We start from the raw sequence: 19,211 nt of genomic DNA, 5'->3' as shown, positions 1-19,211 counted from the left end.
TAAAAGCCAGGTAGCGAGTCTCCAGTGGGCCCTCAAGTGAAAACCTTTAACCGGGTTTCTGCTGCGGACATACCGCTGTTTTAAGGACAATCTCACAAACAACTGTAAAGAAACAACAAATGTTAAACGCCCTGTATAACAGGCTACTTCATAAACTATCCAGTAAGCAAACACAGAGTGTAATAAAATCTTCCTGCAGTTAAACAGTTTCTTGGAATAATTACCCGCAGTGCAGGGCTGAGCACAATGAACAGTTTTATTTATATGAAAACAAAAATAGTACATTAGCCAAAAGGAAAAAAACTCAGCAGCACTAACTGGAGAAAAGGCAACAGTATTTCAATAAACACAAAATCACTGACTGCTGAAGGTTGTGAATAGAGGTTCTTAAAGGCTGTGGTCTTGTCTACTGCGGCGGTCAGTGTCCAGTGTGTTGACCAGGTGGGGGGGGGGCATCTGATGATAAACGAGTACATGTGCGCTCCGTCGTCCCCTTAACGGGCATTTAACACACACATAAAGGCAGCGGCGTCCCTGTTTTAAAGGCCTACTGGACACGTGGCCCCCAGACCCTCAGCTGCCCCCCTCCCTCCAAATGAGAGCAGCCTCGTGACAGCTCAGCTCACAGTTCCCTGTTTGCCCAATTACCCCCACAGTTATATGGAACTGGGTGGATCGCAGTTCGCCATGGTGTTCAGAGACACGCAAATGGTTGCGTCACACCTTAAAATAAAGTAGCCGTAAAGCAGGAGAGAAAAAGGCACATTTTTACCAAAGAAATAACAAGGCAAGTCTCCATTGTATGTAAGAATTCTATGTAAATCAACAGCAAAGTCAAAATTAAATCAACAGTCAAAATTAACAAGCTGACTTTAAGCCTTACAGAGAAGAACAGGCACTTTCAATTCACTCATTCTGGGGAGTTTTACTCGTGTGTCTGCTCACACTGCTATCCACGTGAGGTCGGTTTCCCGCTCACAGCTTGCTCTCAGCCTCCGGCCCGAGCGCCACCACAACCTTGCCGAGGTTCCCCTTATTGTACATGTGGTCGACAGCACGAAACACAGACTCCAGGCCCACGAACCTGCCCCCAGGAGCCGCGTCCCCGCGGTCGACCTCACACACCAACTTGCCGCGGGCATGCATGCTTAGCATGCTCGCCAGCGCCTCCCCATAGTCGGACAGGTAATGCGGCAGGAAGAATCCATGCATGCTGGCGGACTTCTTCAGCAGCTTGACCGGCAGCGCTGTGGCTGTGGTCTTCACCGGAGCGAGGCCCAGGTCTGACTGGTAGCCGGAAATGAAGCCGATGATAATCAGCCTGCCCTTGACAGCCAAGTTGTTGATGGCCAGATCGAAGACGTCGCCGCCGACAGATTCGTAGATCACGTCCACTCCGCGTGGGTATTCGCGGCGCAGGACCTCCGACAGGTCCTCCTTGCGGTAGTTGATGGGTCTGTCGCAGCCGATGGTCTTCAGGAAGCCGGCCTTCGTGTCTGAGGAGCACAGGCCTATCACGTGGCAGCCGGCCGCCTTGGAGAACTGCACGGCGAACTGTCCAGTGCCCCCGGCGGCCGCCGTCACTAGCACCGTCTGGCCCTCCGTCAACTCGCCCAGCTTCTTCAGCGCGATATAGGCGGTGGCGCCGCTCAGCAAGATCGCCAGGAACTCCGGCTTTATGGCTGGCATGCGCACGCCCTTCTTGGCGGGGATCACACTGTACTCGGCGAAGGCGCCCTCCACGAAGTATGCCACGGTGTCGCCCACGGTGAAATGTGCGCTGGCGCTCAGGCCCACGCCCACCACCTCACCGATGCCCTCGAACCCCATGTTGAACGGCGGCTTGACCGAGGTGTCGTAGCGGCCCGCCGAGTAATTGATGTCGGACGCGTTGATGCCAATGAATCTGAGTGGCGTGGGAGGGAAAGGGGCAACGTGAGACAGACTCACACGTCGGCACAGACGGGAGAGAGCAGATGCCGTGCGGCATGAAAATAAACAGATGACAAGGTTGAAAGTACAGGAAGCACAAGATGAGTGCTGTCATTATATACAGGATAAACATCTATATTTATACACAGCATATATTTTTCCCCCAGGGACAAATCACATGAAAAAATTTGCATGACAAGCCTATGACATCACATGTGATGTGTCAAATATTGTAATAAAAACAGAGGTGTCGGATGAGTGCTTTCAAACAGGCTTTCGCCAAGGAATTACTCAAGGTCACGACCTTTGCAGCCCTCAGAGTTACTACGGTGAGGACCCAACCCTTCGACGAACTCGCCCAATGAAACCAGTACCTCCAGTTTTCTTTGTCGCTGTTAAATACCTGTGTGGAAAAGTAACCATTTCAGAAGACCAGACTCCTGATGGGAAGACTATGGTTTACAATTCTCCTCTTGTTATTCGCTGCATCCGAACCAGTTCAATTCCCTCCTGAAAAACCGCGGATGAAATTCCGACGAAATAAGGCTGCGTGGAAACAAAACTCACTGTTTGCTACAAGGACTCGGCATCTACTGCTTGTGGGAAAAAAAATACATACACACTATATAGTCTTCTGCATTTCTCTCCCCAGACAATATCTCAAAAGACGTTTGATCTCGGGAATCATCTTTAAAGAAAAATAAAGAGAAAATATGAAGCAAGTATGTACAATTTTTTTTTGCTTAGACTCATCTTTGTGCTTTACATGCACTGTGCAGTTTTTATATCAATTAAAATGCTCCAATTAAATGGAACTGAACACTGCAATCCTTCTCGTGTTGCTTTTGAGTGGATGTGAGCAGAGACTGATGGTGAATGCAGTGGAAAGAAAAGGGTGAAATTCCAAAATAGTTAAAATGGTGAAGACAACAACACGAGATGTAGCCAGTGCACATGCATTTGCAGTGTAGATTTCAAGAACATTTCAGCTGAAGGTTCAGTGTACTGGGAACTGGACAAATGACAAAGATTCCAGTTATTATCCCTGTATGGGATCATCTACTGCACCTTGAGTTGGCTGCATAAAACACTCAAAATGAGACTGGAACAACAATGATAAATGATGTGAATTTTTTTAGATAATTAAATGCAGATAAGTAATGTCTCCAATTCTAGTGTAAATGTGAAGCCTCTTGTAATGTATGACGTAAATTTGTCTATGTTCTATAATAAACGTGTAAATCTAGTCGGCACACCAAGCAACACAGGGTCTCTTGTGTGTTCAGCAAAAATATACGGCACTAATTAAGCAGACACTTTCCGTCAGTCTCTGACTGCCACCGCTCCCCACAACAAGTTTGAAAAAAAAATCGTCAGGTTGTTTTCATGGTCGTAAGTTAAATTAAAAACTCAGAGAGATGCAATCCACCTTTCACCTGAGTCTTAGCCCCTAAAAGGAGTTTCCCCAGAAATTCGTCAGGCACTGTGGAAACACCCATGGGGGCCTAAGGGGGGGGGGGCTGTGAGATCAGAGCTCCTGTCTGTACTCCACCAGCCCCCGCACACCAACATCATGTTTTAGTGTCATGTGGTGCGGCCAGCAAGCGAGATGACCTGGCCACTCTAAACCTGAATCCAGTACAGTTACAGGGACAGTGTGGTTATACACGACGCTAAAGCTGATCGGCGTAACGAGGCGCTACTGCTGTACTCTCGGCCAATTTACCGGTACTTAAGGTACTGTTACAGCATTAACTAATCAAACACTAAATGTAATAGTCATTATAATGATAATAAAACAACAATATAAATAATGATTATATGTAGGGCCTTAAGCACATTTGGGCATTTCAAAATATTAAGCTTTTCAATTATCGGATTAGGTGATATACAAGCACTTAACATGGGTATATTTAAATAAACACATACCCCCCTCCCCGCCCGAGACTCGCCTTTACATAAATGTGTGATACACTGTATTTACATATACTAAAAAAACAGAATAGAATTAAAAACACAGCGATGAGTTTACAAATTAAATCTGAGCACCACATACCAAACACACCATTCCATAAAGTCCATTTATAAGTTGCGCAAAGCACCGTGGAAATGAGATATCAATTAAATGTTTCCACTTCATTCCTGCCATTTTGTTTACATTTTAATATATTAGGCCTACATGTGATCACGGTGGCTCGACCACAATACTTTAATAGTAGGCTACTCACTGCATCTAGTGGTTTATTTGGGGGTGAATGTCGCGTATCCGATACCGGCCTCATTCTTGCAGATGAGTAATATTATACACTGATCCTCAGGATCTAGATGCGACCCCGTTTCTGCGGGGAAGCCGAGGTTCATAGGTAAACTGATATTTTTCTCTATTCACGGCGCGCCAGCTGAGTTTCTGGCCCTAAAGCCTCCGAGCAGCTTTGACCCGCTTCTCACCAGCACCTGCCAGACGGTGCCGCGGCTCCGGCCCTTTGTGCGCCGGGACCCGACAGTAAAGTCAGGTAACTTACAATTGAGGGAAAAACCCAAGACATACAGCGAAACAAAACGTGACACGCGTACGTTCTACTTCGCCCATATTAAACTTTTTTTTGCCATCGGCATCATATAAAGTAGCCTGCAATTTGCATGTATACTGTAAGAAATTACGATTTGCTGGAATAGGGCACGCAAATAATAAAATAACTTCAAAACCGTGAAATCTGTTAAATCCTACTTAACTGGCGAATATCACTTTTTTTCAAGTTAAGGGCTCCTCCTATTTAAATTTTCGCTTTATTATTTAGAATCAGAATATATAAACGTTACATTTTTATACAATATTTTTACTTGTATAAAGGCCAAGATCTCTTCAACGGTGCCTTTGTTTACAGTACACTGCGTTGATAACACTTCGAATTGTATTCTACTGGCCATGAACTAAGATTTCATCAGAGATTAGATTAAGTATTTACTGAAACATAGTGGTAAAAAAACCTTTAACTGCCTACGTGTCAACTTATTAGAATAACAAACATCTTGTTTAGTTTGTAAACGACTAGGCCTACAATAAAAAACAGGCAGAGGAAATAAATACGAGAAAGTCGCACGATAATTTCGCATACAAACTGCTAATTTTGCAGAACCAAGATGTTTTAAATAAATGTAAAAAGTGGACTGTCTGGGTGATCAGCTTTTCAAAATGTCTGAGAATGACAAATATTAGAATCGGTGCATCTTATTGCAATGTAGCAAAATTCACTACAGTATTATAGCATTAAATCTAAGCTAAGTAACCGTGTTTGCGTATATTTAAAAGTTCCGTCCTTTTACTTGGATAGTACACACATGCGGATAAGTTAATCATAATAACGATATAATACAGCGTCTAGTAACATTTTATCCAGTCATTTTTATATGAGCGAATTGAACAAATTTAGTTGAGTAAATTAAATTCGCGACTCTTCATATTCGTTGATGCGTAACTCACCAAAAGTTATTACCCAAATAAACCTTAATTTCAAGATGAAAGAACTATAGCTACTTTAATCATCGATTTATTTAGCTTTAAAATAACACGGAGAGGCTCGTTACTATTTTGAGAAATAGGAATTGCAGATTCAGTTTTCGAGATCAGTGAACATTCGTATTGTCCGAGGCTATTATTTCGAAAGACAAAAAAAGACCAAGCACCGATGAAGGGTGATAAAGTGTCTGTGATAAGCGGCTGGCACGGCGGTCTTCCTTCTTGTGCGGCATCTCCGTGTTTCCCCGCATGTCCCAGCGGCTTTCTGGATGCGGCTATGTGACGTAGTCGATACTGATAGATCAACATGCACAGATGGATTGATAGACAGATGTTGGGGCGGAACTACGACGTATCTCTACATTTTTTGTGCCGCGCAAAATTCGTTCTGCATAAATGACGGCTCTGGAAGCGGCTGCTACTCCCCCAGGAGCGCTGCTTCACAGCTAGAGGTAAGGACCTATTTCGGATATTAGAGAACAGTTGTTTACCCGATCTAATAAATACACTTGAATGCAATAGTGTGATGTGTAGGCTAATCTCTTTATGTTCCCCAAACACGATAAAACGGCTGCACACAACGCAGAATACTATATAAAACTCACCGATTTCTTATCAGTAAGTCCCCGTCGTCAGGTGTCGGGACCGGAACGGTTTGCAAGGATACGGCATCCCTGAATTTTTGGCTCAGCTTTGTCACCACCAGCTTTTTCATGGCGCTAGGTATCGAGGAGCCTTTAAAATCCATGAAGTGACTAGAGTACGACGTATCTATTACGGGGCGACGCAGCTGCAGCGAGGCTACGGGCGAGCGGAAAAGTGCGCGTTTCGCTCCGCGTCCCCAGCCGCACGCCAAAGACACTCTTATGTTACGGAATAAAAGTGAAGTGGACATTGCACGGGGGGGGGGACGAGCACGACAAAGTTCACGGACACACTATCTGCAGCGATTGCATTTAAGCTGGCGAGCCCTAAAGCGGTTTCCGCGGACTTTGGAAAATGTCACAATTGTCGTTACACCGCGCGATCTATGGCGTTAACGCGTTAATACGTGCCATTGATAAACACAAGACGGATCAGCCTAGCTGCCATGGAGCCGGTGCCCCCAGTCCCTCCTCTTCCCGTGCAAAGCGTTCACTTCCTAGTAAGGTGAAACGAATCAATCTGCAGTTTTCAAACATCCTTCAAAGGGAGGAATGGAGGGAGAGAGGGGAGGGGGCGCAAATGTCGGGAAATTGGGAACGGGGGGAGTATGTACAATGAGTACAACTCAGCACAAGTGTTTTAAAACTATACATTTTGTGAAACATTTTCCACGCAGATTTTGATTCCCGAGAACTTATCTGAGCGCGGTCTGTACAGGGATTGCTTTGTGGGGAAAGGCGTCTTAACTTTCTTATTAAAATAAAACGCTGTGTATTTCCACCTTGCATCTGCAGTCAGGTTTTTACAGGGAAGTTTTTTTTTTGTTAAAAATAAATACGTTATAAACGGTGTTTGACGTAGTTGTAATAGTTTAACGACAGTAACTACCGCATTTCTCTGGCTGAATATCTGAAGCCTGCTTGGAAGTATCGTTTCATCCACGGAAATCAAGCAACGGCTCACATTTCCCAAATGTAAAATTAACACGATCTGCAGGCATATTAGCTTAGCGATAATAACCTATTGTACTCCTCTTATAGCGGCTCAAGTTTAATGCTCCACAATCGCATGACTTTGACGTTTCCATGAGGCAAGATCCAAGCCTTCCTTTGTCAAGGCGTTCAGTTCAGGGTGAGAGAGAGAGAGAGGGGAAAAAAGACAATTAAAAAGATTGACAGGTAGGTTTTACTGTCAGGGTGACGCTCGTAGCGAGGGGAGGAGTAAAAGTGAAGCAGGAAAACCCAACTCGATGCGTCTGTCTATCAGTTGAGGCTGTCTGAGGCGCTTCTGGGGTTGGATGTGCGTGTCGGCTGCCTTTTCTTAGCCCAGGACTTTCCAGGGGGTGGCTGATCCCTGCCGGTGGACTTTCCCGGGGGCTGGCAGACCCCTGCATGCCAGGTTGCCGCGCCGGAGCGGGGGGGATCTTGCGCCCGCTTTATTTGGCGCAGTCGCGGGGCGCTGAGCTGCGCTCCCAAGCCAAAGTGGAAATCAGCGCTCGGGCTCCTAAATGTAGCTTGAAGAAGGAGCCTAGCCGAGCCGCCGGAGTGGAAGGGTGGGGGAGACGGAAAGTATTTCACTGACGGCAAGGTTTTTCTTGATCTAGCTTTGAGGTGGCGTAGTGACTGACTGACATTAACCATCTAATTGCCTGTCTTGTTTTCTCCTAATTTCCTCTCGGTTGTAGCTCTGGGAACCAGGAGCGCTGATACGGGGATACAATAAAAAGGTGTTCATGCTGGAAGTGTTTGTTTTTTCTTATTCATTTTGATTTTTCGTCAAATATCCGTCGTTGTCAGATTGCCGATCTTTCTCCCATGGACGCGGTGGGATTGAGCGAAAGTCGGCAGCCCTGCCTGCCTTTCTGGACCCGGTCCTCCGGCACCGCGCTATGAGTTGGGGAAATTTTCGCGTCGCAGCTACGCAGGGACTTTTCCTCCTTTTTTGCTCATTTTAACATTTTACCTCTTAAACGTTCATTTTACAAAAGGGATACACCGAGCTTTGCCGCTGCGTTGAAGAGACTTCATCAGACTTCGGGACTTGTCTCATAAATTATCCCACAAGAAAAGGAATCCAATATTTTCATGGGATAAAAAAAAAAATCCGAGCAACATTCAGAAAAACATCGTTTTTTTTTCTCGGCTGATCGAAAATTTATTTTGGTTCCTGCATGAAAAGACTAGTGGAAAGTCACCAGAAGCAGTATGCCGAGGCGGAAGCAACAAGAACCGAGGCGGTCTGCAGGTAAGTGAGATGCATCCTTCACAGACCCAATGAGGATTAAAAAAAACGGATCTGAAGCAAAAAACTATACAAAGATTATCTGTCAGGGGTTGCATGTAAAACCAAGGGTTCATCGGATCTCAAAATATTCCTATTTATTTTTCTAAGACTCTGACTCCGCAGCCCTTACAGAACCGCAGTTAAAATAGTATTTTTTCAGCTGCGCCCCCCCGAACCAGACAGTTCATGTACAGCAGGAGGTAACACACACAGTCCTAAAATGACGTACAAATACGGATGTGACTTGCCCCCCCCCCCCCAGTGTAAGATGTACAGCCCCGACTCTTTGTCAGAACGGACGCGCTTCTATCCGCATTTCTGCGCATCTTGTGCGTAGCGGATTTTTAGGTATGTGCACGCATTAAGCTCTGCAGGGTTTGTTTCATTCGGGGGACAAAACGTGTCGTTTCGGGTCAATCGCGCCGTATAAAAGTACACGGCAAATGCATCTTTTAATTAGAAGCCAAGGGAGGGGGGGGACTGACAGGAAGCTGACCGTCTTTCTTTCTTTCTTTCTCTCTCTGCAAGCTTTTATTAGAGGATCGCCATCCCTGATTTGATGCGTGATTGATCGCCTGTCACGTGGCGCTCTTTGATCCGCGCGTCCCCGATAAACATCAATAAATCACTCACCATGGAAACACGCATGCTCGTGACAGCTTTAGCCACTCAAAGGACAACTTTCCCCCCCCACCCCTCTTCCCCGGTTTTTTTTTTTTAAAGGAGGGAGGGGAAAAGTTTTTAAAGAAGCGGTGTCGTTATCTCCCCCTGTTCGCGAGGAGGAGTAATCGGGGAAGTCAGATCATTTCCAGTTACTGGGCGTCTGTAAAGCTGTGCCCACTGACTCAAGCGCGTCAGACAGATCAAAATGTGACGCTATAGCGCCAGTCACTTTGACGGGTGCTAAATGCGCGTTAGTTTGCACGCTTCGACTTTATGCGCAGCGCGACTTGGGATCTCTTTCACCCATCAGATGGATTCATTCCACAAACACTATTGAGCGCTATTGATCCGAGCTTTCAAGTATTTTATATATATAAAAAAGCTCTTAGCAAATGTAAATGGCTGATGGGGATTTCTACCTCTGTCCTAATGAGGAGCTGCCTTTGAAGTTGGGCATTAACAGCCAGAGTGAACAAAAGGCAGTTGCAGAATTTTAAGCAGTTTTGGAAATATGAGGTGCTGAAGCAGACCAAACAGAAGGTCAGGAAAAAGCTTTGAACTGCTAGTTTATAATTGCAAACGCTTGGTTGTGACGAATTGCGTGAACTGCAAGTGAGAAGAATCGAAATGTGCGCGATATATATTTTAACTTGTAGGATGAAATATTGAACTGAGGTATTAAAGTTCTTAATCGAAAAATAATCGAATCTGATCCTCCCACCGACTTTTTTTTTGCTTATTTTTGAGTGTAGGTATTTATCGGTTCACTGTCATGGTGGGACCCAGGTTAGTGATTTAGTAGCAAACTTTCAAGGGGAATTAGCTGTAATATTGATTTTGATTGGTGCTTAATGGACGGGGATTTACATAATGGGCTCTGTCGGCCAATCACACGGGGAAGGGTGAAGTGTATCCGTTTTCTTTTCCCTCAAAATCGCCCCAGGGACCACTCATCCAAAATGTGCGGTAGTGTGATGGCTCAGGAGGCCTCTGCAACCAGATCCCCTCAGAGCCCCCCCACAAATCTGTGGATTTTGAAGCTTACCAAGCAGTCGGTTTGCCTGTCTTGCAGGGTTTTTTTTTTTTTTCGGGTGGTGAGGGGAACCTCGTACATGGTCAGAGGTCCTGAACTTAACAGGCCAGGGGTCACCGGGTGAGATGAGTTTGACTGTGATTACCGGAGGACGATCGTGACGTCTCGATGGTCCCGCCGTCTGCTTTTCAGACCTTGACTTGATTTCATTCTTCCGATTTTATCCACTGTACTCCCTTGTGTCGTGGCATCCTTGGATTTTTACCCATATTATTTCTAACCGTAAGGTTTTCAAAAAGATGTACTGTCCCTCTGCGGTCCCTGCATTCCCATTGGATTCTGCTTTGTTTTCAGCCGATAGGTCGCATCACCCTCGTTGAGGAGCACATCCCAACAGCACCGCCGCGCTTAACGTTCCCCTTATGTTTCAGTGTAATTTTGGTGTAGGATTCCCGCATGATGACAGGAAGGCCAGCGTACGCAGAACAAGTCTTGTACCAAGCCCAGGTCATCTGCATGAAGCGTAGTGACGGAACCATATAATTATCTGGGGTGGAGGGTGAGGGTTGGAGGGGGGGAGGTTGTTTTGCCAGCTTTATTTGTGGGTTCCTAATTATCTGTAACCCTGACGGGTTTATGACGGGCCTAGCTATTAACGCAAATATGTCTGCGACTTTGATGTAACGAGTCGGCTCCGGGGCCCACGACATCACACCGATTGTGTTCATGGATGCCGCTGACACACCGACTGTGCTGCGAGTCCGACTGCCTTGCATGGAGGGCGTAGTCCCATGACCTCAACACAGTTTCACTCGTAGCGGTACAAAAGAGCGAATACCCAGCTGAAACCTATTTGGTTAGTCCAAACTCAAGACGAGGAAAATATCTCTCTGTTGTTCTTCATTAAATACATTTTAGTATTCCCTTTTATGCATCACGTGAATTTGTTTTAGTGCTTAAGAATAGTAGCGAATTTAAATTTACGGGCACAAATTCAAAATTCAAATGTGTGTTTTCCGAAAGCATGTTTATATTATGTTGAAATTTTAAGAATTATGTGTTTATTTTTTTATCTAGATAGTTTGCTTTTTTTTTGGTTCTCTTGTTTTCTTCTATAGTAGAAACTAAATACGTTGGCACATTTTTTATAAGATTTCATAATTAACTCCATGTATCATTATGATAGTTTTTTTTTAGGATGGATGCTGTTTCAACTGGGGAAATGTACGTAACGATAAAGCGTAACCGCGCCAGAGCTGTGCTGGTTACCGGGCTGAGTAACACTGTAAGATGTAGATTTTACACTGTTTCTGCATTAGCGTCTTCATTACAGTCAAATGCCAATGCTGGGATCTGCTTCTTGGAAAATTATGTGGTTAGATGCTCGCTTAAAATTTACATGAATTATCATAACATTGTACAAAGATTGGTTTATAAATTGTTTTTATATATATATATATATATAAACAGATAAGCACTTTGGAGATTTTTTTTGAACAGGGTAGAAGGATTTATTTAAAATTTTAACATGATTTTTTTTTTTCTTTGTTAATGTGTAATTATACTTTTGAAAGTCACTGTTTAAAAAAAAAAATATATATATATATATATATATATATATATATATATATATATATATATATATAATTTAATTTTGTGGATGGTGTAAAATAGATATGACCAGTAAGCATTTTGTAGATGTGAGGCCTCGATTCATTTCCTGTACATTCCAGTAGTGTGATTCATGTAGCTTTTTGGCTCTTTGCGCGAGTGTTTGGTAGTAGATATTTTATTTATATTTCCTACGTGGTGCCATACGTGTACACACACACACACGCACGCATACACACTCGCGTTTACCCGTGCTTGCCTCCCGGGCAAAGGCCACTCATCACCTATGGTGATTCCAGAAGGCCGTGCGACTAATTTCTGTTGCCACACGAGTGGAATTCGCTGGATGAAACCGTGGCATGCGATTTTCAGACCTTGGTGACATTAAACTGTGTCACCCTCTCTTGCTGTATTCTTAATAATAATAAACGTAGTTAAATAATCCCCTTCGGGAATATTAAATAGTCCCCTATAAGTAAGCTTCTTCTCGTCAGAGTGGACACAGTGTGTGTGTTTTTTTTTTAATTAGCTCTCTGTCCTCCTCGTTAATAGGTGATGTTGATCCTTGCCTATCTGTTATAGAGGTCACACTCGTGTTCCTGAGCTAGAGCTGTTGCCCCCAACCCCGGAGATGGGAGTAGGCTGGCGCGCAGCAGAGGGCAGGTGGGTGCTGGTTGGTTGTGGAGTGGAGCGACACCTTTTACGGTTCTGTTCTGGAACCAAGCCACCCTTCTGCCTCCCCTCTCATTGTTCTCAGACGCATTTTGCGTGGCGCGGTTGCTGAGGTTGTACGGGCAGGGTCGCCTGTAGCTGTAAACACACACACACGTTCCGAGCCGCAAAGCCGGCTCTGGGATTCACACACCTCCCACCGTGTCATACCCAGGGCCGGTGTGTGCGGTCACAGGGGGGGTGACACCGGCCGCTTATCTGCTTTGTATGCGTTCTACATTCGTACTGGTTTGTGACGCATGTCTTACCTGTATCCATTGTGCTGAACTGGGCCACGAGGTGATAATAATACTTAAGCTGTATCTCCCCCCCTTTGTCTCTCCCTGTTTCTGTGGAGGGGGGGGGGGGGGGCTATCTCAGATCATCCATTCACTTCAGACTACCACAGAGGAATGGCCAAACTGAAAATGATATGAAAGGTAACAAAAAAACAACTGTATATCTTGAATATTTAGCATTTTAAAGTAATTACATTGAAATATAGCTTCCCCCCTACAGACAATGTTACAAAACCTCTTCTTCAATTTAAGCAAAAGCAGAATAAAGGTATATGTTGGTTTTAAAAATATATCGCTTTATTTGTAATATAATACCGGATGAGGTGTAATTTGTACAATGGTAGTAGCTAAGATGTTACAAAATACATTTAAAAAACAGCTAATGCGGAGCAATCTAAATGGCAGAAGAAAAACACAAAACATTTTTAGGGATGTAAAGTCGAAAAATGCTAACACTGGCTCTTGTGTTTTGATCATTAGAAATGCACGGCAATGCCTGTGTTACTGCGGGACGGCGGGACTCACAGCCGTCCCTCCCGGAGGTGCTGTCCGGCCCCCCGAAAACAGCCCAATAAAGCTGATACCAGTCAGTCTGAGATTCTTTCAGATGGTCGCATTTGGATGAATAAAAGATGAACAATTACGTAGTATTTTGCCTAATATTAGTTTTAATTTCCCAGCACCCCCCCCCCCCCCAAAAAAAAAAAAAAACAGCACAGCTTATCTGCTATCATGGCAGTGGTGGCGCTGGGGGGGACAAAAAGCTCTCTCCCCAGCAGCGGTGAAGTGGACTGCCCTCTCCACGGGATTTTTGTCCTCCACCCTGTGTCGCTGTGCTTGCTGCCTTCCTCATCGCTCTTCTCTGTCAGGAGGAGGAGGAGGAGGGGGTGGATGACGGGGGTGGGGGGGTGGGGGCAAAAAATAGGAACACGAAAAATAGAACATGGAGAAGAACGGTTTTAAAGGTTGATGCATTAAACGAAACCGCAGGTAAATTAGGATTGGAGTTCTGGGTGGGGGGATGGGGGGTGTCTTTGTCAGAAGGGTATTAAAGCTGACAGATGAACAGGATGAGGGACAAATTCTCCAGCAGCAGCTGCGACTGGTGTCATTATCTTGGCAGGTGTCAATTAAAAATTTCTGCGTGCTGAAGGTGTTCTCAGGGCTCAGCTGTCCGCGTTTTGCGGGTGGGGGGGTCAGCACTGGCACGCCGACTGCCGATATCCAGCTAAATCCTCCTCACCCTGCATGCATTCACCAATAGGAGCGGGGAGGAGGCGTGTGGCTACTATAGTGCCGTCATTATTTGCTAAAGGGATGTGTTCTGCAACCTGCCGACATCTTGGACTGGGCGAGGCCTTCGGGGGGCGCTGGTGGGCTCCCATACACACACTAAAGCAGAAGGGGGCAAAGCAGAGCGACTTTTATGATTGGCTGAGTATAACAAAAGGGAATCAATGATTTAGTTACTGTAGTATTTGTCCTAATGTTGTGATGTGTAATTCAGTGTGTTTTAAAGGAAGAAAGAAAATCAGTTTAATGTTAATTTTTGGGTTGCAGGGGGCAGTGAATTTTTTTTTTCTTCCCAGCAACGCCTTCTCTCCATTCCTTCTCTCCTACTCTTTTTCCCTCCCATCTCTCCCCAGATAGCTGAAACCAGAGAGTTGTGTTGAATGAGTGAGAAAATTAGCACCTGTCGTCGTCACTCTGCCCGTGGCAGGTTCCTGCGGAGGCCCAGGGAAGGCACACACCCTCAGATAGAGGATCCCACGTTGCTTACAAAGACTGGCATGCGCGTGCTTAAAAAAAGGAACACAGAATACAAGGGAAAATGGCAAATGACCCAGATTTTTGTTATTTATCCCGGACGGCTGGAGGAGGGGAACGCGGGGATGCGTCCCACTTCCTGTCTTAGATTGGGGGGTGTGGCATTCAGAAGCTTCACCTGCACCACACACAGATCGCGCACTTATCGCGACATCACCGGACTCGCACGTTAGAACAAGCTCAGCTTGGTTTAGCTTTTGCAGTTTTCGAGGAAGCGGGGTCCGTCAGTTAGTAGAGGCATCGGGGGTTTAAGGGCCTTGCTGAATTGGCTGTCTGAAAAATCACTCCGTCGACCATGGGATTTGAACCAGCGACCTTCCGATTATGGGCAGGGAGTCCTGACCCGCCAAGCTGTCGTGTGTAAGTTAGCAGTAAAGTTAGTGCACACAGCTGGCAGGATACAGAGCTTCTTATATTACCACTTTAGGATGAGTTATTCACAGCCCCTCGGCTTAATCATTTTCTCACGCCCGTCTATCTTCCCCCTGACAAACCTGTGGAGCCATTTTTTTTATTCGGGGGTGGGAGCTAAGCTAGCATGTGTTTGACTGATCTATACTGACTGCAGCAGCTCACATCACTGGCTCTGTGCTGAGACCCGGAAGGGGGGGGAGTTGCTCTTCACTCTTTTCGTTTGTGTGTGCGCACTCCCCCACCTGTGGCCTTTTCTCACTCTGCCTCCCTGGCAGATCTGGCCCCCGTTCCCCCCCCCACGCCATGTCAGCTGCTGGTCTCCCTGCTCTCTTCCCCCAAGCCGATGGTGTAACAGCATTTCTGCGTCGTTCCGGTTTCTCTCATCTGTTGTCTTTCCAGGAACATTTGCATTGATTATGTCCATTCGCTGCTGCTGATTTAAATTCTCCCCTGTCTGACGCTTCCTACGCAGCCATGAGGTCGGGGGGCTCGGGAGAAGTATACAGGCCTTTTCTGGCCCTTTATCTACCCCCCCCAGGCTAAAAAGGGAGATGTGTTTCTTGGTTCCTAGACGCAGCCTTGACTGGGTCAGATTAGCCATGGGCTTCTAACTGCCACATACACCCTCCTGCGCTGAGGGGGGGGGGTCACTTACAGGCTGGACTGATCCTTTGAGTAATGTACTTTGTCCCTCCCCACCTGGGTTCCCATAGCAACATGTTAAGCCTTGACGTCAGAGAGCATCAGTGGGCCGTTCCTGCCATCTGATCTCTGGAGGGGGTGGTGGTTGGGGATATTGTGAGACTTTATTATTTCCTGAAAGATGTTGCACAGGCTCCCAGGCCGCAGCAGAGCGAGGACTGACCTGTGACGTATCCGCTGTTCTTTAACCGACAGCTCCGAGACAGATGTTCTCGCTCATCTCCTCTTGGATCTTTGACAAGGGATCATTCTGGGCAGTGAGACGGAGGAAATGATTTGGACTGCGTACAAAGGGGCGGGGGGATGATCCTCGCTGTGTGGCCTCAGTCCGCTCGTCTTGTGTGGTTAGCCTAGCAGGCGAAGGACTGATGGCATGCCGTGATTGGGGGAGCGACTTTTTTTTTTTTTTTGGGCCCCAGATATCAGCATTTCCCAGTTGTTCCCAGCTGGTTCTGTGAAACATCAGCCATCTACCAACCCCCCTCCCAGTCCATTTTTAGTCACACTGCCAGGATGAAGGTGTGTGTGTGTGTGTATGTGTGTGGATCATGTATACATTACATTGTGGCGACCAAATGTCCCCACAATGTGATAAAATCCTGTCATTTTGCCATGTTTTGGTCCCCACAAAAGGAAACTCAGTTTTATAAAAATCAATCAAAATAAACAGCAAATTGTTTGGTTACTTATGGTTAAGGTAGGGGTTAGAGTTTTACCCATAGAAATGGCACATAAGTACAGGGCTGTGTGTGTGTGTGTGTGTGTGTGTGTGTGTGTGTGTGTGTGTGTGTGTGTGTGTGTGTGCATTGCACGTTTCAGGCCCGGTGCACCAAGGGGAGGAACTATTAAAACAAAGAAAATCAAAGTCGGGAGGGGTTTGTGGGGTGGGGAGTGGGGGGAGAGGCGGGTGGTCATTGAGATTTCTGTAATGTTCTAACACGTGTCACCTTATTTCCTTTGTGTGTCTGTTTCACGTGTCTGTGAGGGGGGTGTCCACAGCCCAGGGAAGCAGCTGACCACTAACCCAGCCTTGCAGGTGGCCCCCCTGCTCAGCATGTCCTGTCTGTGTCGTCGTGTGAGACGGGATGTAACTAATCTCAAAATTTAATTAATCGCAAACAACTGAACAGTAACACTAGTCTCACTTTTTTTTTTCTTCTCCTTCGGTGTAAGCTTTCGCCTCTCAGCCGGGCCTTCTGTCTGCGGGCTCACCGGGCCGTGGCTGCTGTTTATTATGGGGGGGGCGGCGGCAGGCAGTGCACAGAGGGACGGCCCGGCTCACTTGGGCATTTGCCCGCCTAATTAGCAACATCGACTTGTCCCCCCTCCCACTCTGAAATGTGGCTCCCTGTTAAACCCAAGCCCAGGTTTATCAATCTTATTCTTCCTAATAAATGACTAAAATGAGCACCCCCCCCCCCCCCACTTCTGGGCCAATCAACTGCAAAAGTAACTTCACACCATACCGTGGCCGCGAGTGTGACGCTGTAGTTTAGATGCATTTCTCAGACTTTTTTCAGTCTTTTTAAAAAAAATTTAAGTCTGATTCTTGAGGTTTGTATGTAACATTTATTATTCTGCTTTATGGCTGTGTATGGGGGGCATTTAAATATTGCTTATTAGTGGAGTTGGCTGGCTGCTGCGTGCGAGCTGGCCATGTGAAAGTACACCACGCCATATGATTAATAATTGAATTCAGACCTGAAGTGCTGAGGGGTGGATGAGAGAGAGGAACATATTTCCTCTGGGTTTGCCCGAGCAGACACACTCACACACACACACCGTCTCACACACACACACACCGTCTCACACACACACACACCGTCACACACACACACACTGTCACACACACACACACACTGTCACTCACACACACACACACTGTCACACACACACACACTGTCACACACACACTGTCTCACACACACTGTCTCACACACACACACACTGTCACACTGTGACACACACACACACTGTCACACTGTGACACACACACACACTGTCACACACACACTGTCACACACACACACACACACTGTCACACACACACTGTCACACACACACACACTGTCACTCACACACACACACACTCACACACACTGTCACACACACACTGTCACACACACACACTGTCACACACTGTGACACACTCACACACACTGTCACACACACACACACACTGTCACACACACACTCACACACACTGTCACACACACACTGTCACACACACACTCACACACACTGTCACACACACACTGTCACACACACACACACTGTCACACACTGTGACACACTCACACACACTGTCACACACACACACACACTGTCACACACTCACACACACTGTGACACACAGACACTGTCACACACACACTCGCGCTCTCCTTCTGCTCAAACAGGCACTGTATGTCATTGCGAAGAAAGTTCCTTCTTGGCTCACGTGCACTTCGGCTAGGATGGGGCGAGGAGCCACCCCCTAGCGGACCACCCTGCTCGGGTCTGGAGGTCCATACAGCAGGAACAGTAAATGGAGGGAGGAGGTGTATGGACGGGGGAGGGGGCAGAGAGGCTACATACCAGGCCGTCTGTGATGAGACTGCAGGACTTGCCATTAAAGGTCTATTTTTTCTCTCCGTATCCATCTCTCCTTCCCTTCTTCCCCTTCTCTCCCTCTGGACTAGAGCTACGATTTGGCTTCCTGGACCTCATTTGTTCTTTTGAGCTGACAGGCATCATTCAGGGCAGCCCCAGCCCCCCTCCATCGAAGGTCAGCAAAAGCAGCCACATCCCTTTATCCCCCCCCCCCCCCCCCCCCACATTATCGAAGATGGATGCGTCTTTAAAACAAAGATGGATTGCAGATATCAGAACTGTGCCTCTATTTGTCATGCCTGATATTATTTAAGCTCTGGGACTGAAGTGTGTGTGTGTGTGTGTGTGTGTGGGGGGGGGGGGGGGGGGTGGGAGCAGGAACTCGAGAAGGACCCCTGGGGGGCATTTTGAAAGCTGCAGAACTTTAATGGATTGCGTGTGTGTGTGAGAGAGAGGTAGGGCAATGGAACCGACTCATTATAAAAAAAAAAAAAAAAACATTTTTGTGTTTCTTTTCTGTACAGTTAAAGACATGATAGTCATCGGTGTTTTTTCCTTCCCCCGTGATCCCAAGTGTGCGTTGTTCTCTTAATAGCTAAGCCAGCCTGAGAAACACGCCCCCCCGCCCCCTCCCTATTGATCCCCTGTGACATGAGCCTCTTTGAGAGAGTTTCCTGTCTGCCGCCTGATTTACGGCTACATTAGGATGCTCCGTCGAGGTCCGCGCGCCGCCTCGCCGCCGTAACCCGAAGCCCCTGCGCCTGCCCGCTGTCGCCCCTGTTTGTCTGCCCCGATCACGTGACTGCCTCTCCTTTTCGGGAAACCCCTTTAGCCTCCGAGCCTGACAGACCCGGAACCCGATTTTCACGTAAATCTTTTGCCTCGTATCTCACCATTAAAAATAACAATAAAAAAAAGTTTGCTGCCGTGTCGTCTGTAAGTGAGCCTTTTAGGGAAGCGAATTAGGAGGCATCTCCCTGTC

The 19,211-nt window shown here is 46.5% G+C and overlaps 2 protein-coding genes across 2 annotated transcripts in view; one reads left to right on the top strand and one right to left on the bottom strand.

Moving 5' to 3' along the window:
- Positions 1–238: 238 nt before the first annotated feature.
- On the bottom strand, positions 239–6,948 carry LOC125749560 (prostaglandin reductase-3-like). The gene is made up of 2 exons (XM_049026943.1): positions 6,055–6,948; positions 239–1,906 (listed from the first exon to the last, which is right to left on the bottom strand). Exons 1-2 carry the CDS (start codon positions 6,342–6,344, stop codon positions 976–978), a joined length of 1,221 nt encoding a protein of 406 aa, XP_048882900.1. The 5' UTR covers positions 6,345–6,948; the 3' UTR covers positions 239–975.
- A 403-nt stretch (positions 6,949–7,351) lies between these two features.
- LOC125749558 (teashirt homolog 1-like) overlaps positions 7,352–19,211 on the top strand; it is a 28,300-nt gene continuing 16,440 nt past the window's right edge. Inside the window, exon 1 of the mRNA XM_049026941.1 lies at positions 7,352–8,338. Coding sequence (XP_048882898.1) covers positions 8,299–8,338 — 40 coding nt within the window. The 5' untranslated portion in view covers positions 7,352–8,298. The remainder of the gene's footprint in view (positions 8,339–19,211) is intronic.

This window comes from Brienomyrus brachyistius, chromosome 9, assembly GCF_023856365.1.
Source record: "Brienomyrus brachyistius isolate T26 chromosome 9, BBRACH_0.4, whole genome shotgun sequence".
In the NCBI taxonomy this organism is placed as follows: Eukaryota; Metazoa; Chordata; class Actinopteri; order Osteoglossiformes; family Mormyridae; genus Brienomyrus; species Brienomyrus brachyistius.
The sequence above is the reverse complement of the archived record's forward strand: the minus strand, read 5'-3'. Positions and strand labels throughout refer to the sequence as shown.

Coding starts and splice junctions, on each gene's coding strand:
- LOC125749560 (XM_049026943.1), bottom strand. CDS start 6,344: ATGTCCACTTCACTTTTATTCCGTAACATAAGAGTGTCTTTGGCGTGC. Junction 1,907..6,054: donor GACTTACTGATAAGAAATCG/GTGAGTTTTATA, acceptor CACGCCACTCAG/ATTCATTGGCATCAACGCGT.